Source organism: Malus domestica, chromosome 03 (assembly GCF_042453785.1).
Source record: "Malus domestica chromosome 03, GDT2T_hap1".
Taxonomy (NCBI): Eukaryota; Viridiplantae; Streptophyta; class Magnoliopsida; order Rosales; family Rosaceae; genus Malus; species Malus domestica.
The window spans coordinates 26,795,635-26,801,634 of record NC_091663.1 but is presented as its reverse complement, the minus strand read 5'-3'; the positions used below and the strand labels follow the sequence as shown (position 1 = coordinate 26,801,634).

At 42.7% G+C, this 6,000-nt stretch overlaps 1 protein-coding gene across 1 annotated transcript; it reads right to left on the bottom strand.

Moving 5' to 3' along the window:
* Positions 1-1,962: 1,962 nt before the first annotated feature.
* On the bottom strand, positions 1,963-2,571 carry LOC139194774 (uncharacterized). The gene has a single exon (XM_070819680.1). The coding sequence runs from the start codon at positions 2,569-2,571 to the stop codon at positions 1,963-1,965; it is 609 nt and encodes a 202-aa protein (XP_070675781.1).
* Positions 2,572-6,000: the final 3,429 nt, after the last annotated feature.

Here is a 6,000-nt window from a genome sequence, read left to right as displayed (position 1 = left end):
TGCGATGAGTCCCTAAGAAGGGTGCAGTCTTCTTTTGAAGTGTAAGAGTGATCAGTTGTTGTAAGCATGCATCGAGCCAAGTTGTGATTACTTCTGAATTCCTCATTGAAAAACGAGTGAAATGAACGAGAACTTAGCCGTAAGGTAGGAACTGCATAACAACTGGATAGTCATCGGCTTGTGAGGTGGTGCCCGTCGAGCTTCTTAAGTCTTCAGGGCTTTGATGTAGTGGGAAGTCACACATGGTACTTCTTTATATTGTAGGCGCTCCACTGCTTTTTGGTCTTGTTATCGTTTCATGGTGGCGAGGGTGTAATTACTCTTGCCGCCTACTCTGCTGATCTTATACGGACCTTCCCAGATAAGATCCATCTTTTTGGAGCCTTCTCTGCAGGCAGTGATAAAGGCTTTTCTTAGGACTAGATCTCTTGGCTAGAACTGCCGGATCTTGGCCCTTTTGTTATAGTTGGAAAGGAACTACTGCTGGTAGGCTGCGATACGGGTGATAGTCCGCTCGCACTTTTCCTCTGCCAGATCTAAGCTTGTGGCCATCTCATTTCTGCTCAATTCTTGGTAGTAAAGTGGTGATACTTGGCTTGATGACACTGGGATGAATGATTGCTTCTGAGCCAAATGTCAAAGAGAAAAGAGTATCACCGGTTGCTCGTCTTTTGGGGATGCTATATGCCCATAGACATCCAGGGAGTTCGTCTAGCCATTTTCTTTTCTTACTGGTGGGGGATTTCATATGGCAGTCGAGGATCATCTTGGTGGATGCTTTGGCCCGCCTATTGCCTTGAGGATATCTTGGTGTAGACATGTGCTACTTGATGCCATATTTTTGGAAGAACTTCGTCAAATCTTTGCCCACGAATTACGGGCCGTTGTCGGTGACGATGCATTAAAGGATGCCAAATCGGCAAATGATGTTCCTCCATATGAAACGCTCTATATCCGTCTGAATCGTGGTCGTCATAAGCTCTGCTTCTACCTATTTGGTGAAGTAGTCGGTTTCCATAATCATCATGCCTTTGCCCCTCAGTAGTCTGGCTGGTGATTAGCTAGGAATCAGAATGAATTGAAAGCTTTTTCATCTCCAAGTCTTTTGTCATTCGAAAGTCTACTAGTAGGGCTTCGTACTCTACTTTGTTGTTGGATGTTTTGAAACCTAAAAGGATCGCCTGCTTGGGCATCAAACCACCTAGGGTGACAATGACCACGTCTACTCCTGAACCTTTGTAGTTAGATGCGTCATTGACATGCAAATGCCAGAAGTCTCCTTCGGGTGAAGCAGGTGCGGCTAGAGTGTGCTCGGCTACTTCCGGGGCATCGGTGGGCCGCTCTGTTAGGTCACCTAGGCTCGGCGTGAAGGCCCAGTAGGGAGCTGTAGAGATGGGGCAATGTCACACGCAGCAGGAGATGCTCAACTACCGGTATTGGGCCACTCTAGAGTTGAATCATTGAGCAAAGGTCGGCTAGGGCCGTGTGGTGCGCAGCAGGAGGTGGTACTCAACTGCCAGTACATGTTGCTCCTATGTAGAATCTTTTAGGGTGACGAGGATAAAACTTGCTTCCGAGTGTATCCTTCTAGTGTTCGTCTACCCTTGGCATGTCTTTTGGGCCGAATTGTTACATTCGTTAGAAAACTTTGCATCTGCCAGGGTTTACGCCTTTATTGTCATGCATTTGGATTGGGCAAAATAGTACGTCATGAGGATGACTGCATGCATTTGAAAGTAAAACTTGAGCTTTCGGGTTGCAACAACTATCGCCAAATTTAGTTTTTGAATTTCTAATAACATCAATGAGAGCTTTTAAACTGTGGAATACAACTGATAGCATCGATGAGAGCTTTTAAACTGTGGAATACAGATAGTCGGGCCCCCAGCTTCTCTCGTATGATGGTAGAGCTTATTGCTGCTTCAAATGTGGCTGCTCGTCCATTCAGACTTTGAATCTCCTTCAGAGTAGTGGGAATTCATATTTAAGATCGCTCGGATTTGCCTTGAATGGGCATTGGTGAACTTCGTCCCAAAGTGCATGCTTTTCTGCCATAGCGAAAGAGTCTGCCAGAGTTAGATCTTCTTTCAATATCAGTTTTTTGAATAGTGGGTGGTCTGCTGGAAGTCCTTTTTGGAAGGCTACTCTAACTATCGAGTCATTACATCCGACTATCTTTGCATTCTTTACTTTGAACCTCTTCACATAGTCGCGAAGCAACTTTTTTGGGTTCTTCTTGACGTTGAACAAGTGGTCGGATTTCTTCTTGATCGAGTGATATGATGAATATTCTTTGGTGAAAACCAAAGATAGTTTGTCAAAACTCTGGATGGATTGTGGCGGCAGGGTGTAGAACCAATCTTGCGCCACACCTTGTAGAGTGGTGGCGAATATCTTATACATGAGATCATCATTATTTCGATAGAGGATCATTGCGCTTCGATAGTGCTTTAAGTGTCTATCCGAGTCTTCATCCCCTTTGAAATATGTGAAATGTGGCATGCTGAACTCGCATAGAGGCTCTGCGTGCTTGATCTCATCCATGAAGGGTAACCTGCTTATGTTGGTCATGTTCCATCGTAGTGCCTCGTCGGTGACCTCGTTGCGTTGGAAATTGCGCAATCGTTTGGTCAAGAGTCTCTCTACTTCTTTATGAATTTGCCTTTGTTAAGGTAGTGAAGCTCGGCTGCCCCTAACCATGACTTGCTAGTCTAAACTGCTCTTTCATGTGTTTGTCTCGTCTATGCCGTGGATGCAGTGCGTGTAGCGCGGTCCTAGTAGGCGAGCGAGTTTTTCGCAGGCTGCCGGTTGAACTTGAGCCGGATTGAGTGACTGTTTCTCTCCGTCCGTCGTGCTGCCTACTTTGATGTGAGGTGAATGATGCTCTTTGCAGGCTTAGCCGCGAATGAACACTTCGCCTGGAAGGTTGCTCATGTTGACTATCGAAGTGTGACCCCAATTGTGAATGTATGCTCGTTTGTGGGCCTAATCGAGAGTGCACGCTTCTCCGCGCTCTAAGACTGGAGTATACGCTATCTCGGGGGCCCAATCGGAAGTGTACACTACCTGAATGCTTGGTTCATGGTTGGTCGAGTGACTGCTTACCGGGACGCTGCTTGAGAGGTTCTTTGTCTGCCCTTGTCCTACTTCGGGACACCTCGTATGGGGCACGTTGCATCTCAGTGCGCTGCAAGAGCTGGTTCACTAAGGTCGTCTGCTGTGCGAGGGCGCTCGTCAACTCTATGACTTGTCGAGACAAGTGTTGCTCTCCATTTGGGTTAGAATATCTTGGAATGAATACGTCTTCTTGAGCAGTGAAAGTGTGGTAGACTCTGGGCGCGAGATTTAAGTTGGGAAATGCCAAATCCGCAGAAAAATATGGTGAAAATGCTCCTAGTTCGATCGTCAGTCTGGAAATTTAGAGCAGGGATAGTTGAACTAATCTTGGATCGATTTGGGCTACTTGGAAGGCCACAGGAGCATACTGGGCCGCGGAAGCAGGTTGGGCCACGAGAGTGGGCTACTCAGCTAGAGCAGGCTGGGCCACGAAAGCAGGTTATGTCACGAGAGTGGACTGCTCAGAGTGTGATGCACATGGGTGCGAGGCTTGGGCTCGGCTCGGCAATGCGTTGAGTTCACATTGGGCTTGGAGTGACATGGCTTGGGTCATGGCCTTGGTGCGGTGAGCCTTGGATGGCACGGCTCGGGACGTGGTAGCGATGCCATAGACCTCGCCGCGAGTAGTTGTGACCGTGGTGGCCACCGCGGTGGTTGCCATGGTGGAACCCCGTAGCAATGGTGTCATTGCTATGATCACATTTAGCCTCGTGGATCACTATGGTCCCATTTCTTGAATATTGGAATTTTCACTTGTGGAATTTTCTAAATTTCTAGCCATTGTATTTCTCTTTTACATTTTAACAAAAAATCTTTGCAAATAAAAAACTCTAATAATAAGAACGTACGAAAAATCTACAAATGAACAAGAAAATAGAAAAACCTTTTGATGTGGGAGTCTTCTACGAGTGTGTGACTCTTCTCTCAATGAAAGCACCAATTTGTGGATGCAAATTTCCGGCTTCTTCTTCTTGGACAAAATTTCACCTACAAAACAATTAACACTTTAGGGTCAAGGTCAAGAGCCTCACGCGCCCACGATGAATGCGGGGGGCTTTGGCCGAAGAACCTCCGATGCCAAAGTTAGAATTTAGAGAGAAAAAATGTTTAGAGAGTTTTTGGAGTTTTGCAAGAGTGTGGACCTAGCTTTTTAGAGAAAATTGAGTCCTACTTATAAAGCATGACCGACCCTCTTTGGAAGAAAGAGTGGTCTGCCCTTGGGTATTTTTTAGGGTGTAATGGATGATTTAATTGGTGATTAATGGATTAATTAGGAATTAATCCATTAATTAGCCAATTAACCTCCACTTAAATGGAATGTTATGTAGGTTATAAAATAATTACCTAAGATGAGGATGGATGAGAATATCTTTGAATTTGTTACCTATTTTGGACACTTTTGACTTGATTGACAGATGATTGTCCGCTGATCGCGCGTAGGAATCCCGATATGCATCAAGGGTATTTTTGTCCTCTTTTACCCAAAAATCCACGTGTCGCCTTGTGATTATTTTTGGCTCCACAACTATGCTTTTCGATTTGAACGTATTGTGATAAACGTCGAAGTGTAATGAATGGTGAACTACGAATGGTTTGATCTCTATTGAGGGTACGTATGCGGTCTAACGAGGAGGTTACATGCAACCATAAAGTATATGAAAAATCACTACTCCATTTGAAGCTTGAGCGTGCTTGGTACATATTCTGGAGGCGGGGTATGTTAGATACGAATACTTGGTGACGTCACGAGTCGATCCTAGACGTATGTCGGGATCGGAGCGTGACATTTACACAACCAAATTTTGTTATTTTTTATCAAAACCTTACCTACATGGAATCCTAACATATCTCTAATTAAAAAATAAAAAAAAACTTCTCACTCCCACATTCTCCATCATTCTTTTCCTCTCTGTCCTTCTATTTCAAAAACAAAAATAAAAAATTTTATCACACACTTTGTGTGTGCCCATATGCTAGTCACAATTATGAAAAGTAAATTTGTAATTAATAATAGTTTAAATTTAACATATTGTGTAGGAAACAAAGTTTTAAAAAGATCAACGTGCCACATTTAGCCTATAAATTTAAATTTTATGTTTAAAATTTGACATATTCTTTGAAGATGAACTTAGTTGTTTGCTTATTTTTCTCCAAATAATAAATAAATAGCATCACCTGGGAAGATCCCTCCTGCCCAAATTATATTCACCAAGGAAGGCCACATTGTAGCAAAGTCCCTAATCTATACCACAAGTTTAATCCTTTTGTTAACTTCGTTAATTTTCAAATTAAGTTAAGCTTGGGGGTTAAAATAGAAATTTCATTCACAAAATAAGAATTTTTTTTTAAAGAGAAAGACTTGGTTCCTGAGGAAAAACTCCTCCTTAAAATATCTCGTGACTTATTCACAGAGCTTTATACTTATGATCGAAACTCTTTAAGGATTGACTAAATGATCTTAGTTTTAACTGGTTTTTTGCCGAGATGATCTTTACATAGTAATTTATAATATGAACAATTCTGATCATAAACACGAATTTTTGTGAATACGGCCACGAAGTCAACTCATCTTTAACCTTAAGGAGCCAAGCAGTTCTCTTTTTAAAATAAATTAGTTTTGTTTCTGCATGAAAAAGAGCACTATACCCTTAAATTTGACGGAAAATGAGGATTTGATGGATTGACCATTCATGCAACGCATATTTAAATTGAAGGATGAGAGAAACTAATATAAGGGTGACAAACACTAAATATCAAGTAAAGTTCAAGGACTTTTACTACCACGCACCCTTACCAGGAATATCTTCTCCTTTTCTTTTTGTTTTTTGTGTTTTTATTTACCTTTCTTCTTGAATTCAAAGTCAAAACTTGTTGGTAACCAAA

Excerpts from the sequence above, each read along its gene's own strand:
- LOC139194774 (XM_070819680.1), bottom strand. The coding sequence starts at position 2,571 with ATGACCAACATAAGCAGGTTACCCTTCATGGATGAGATCAAGCACGCA.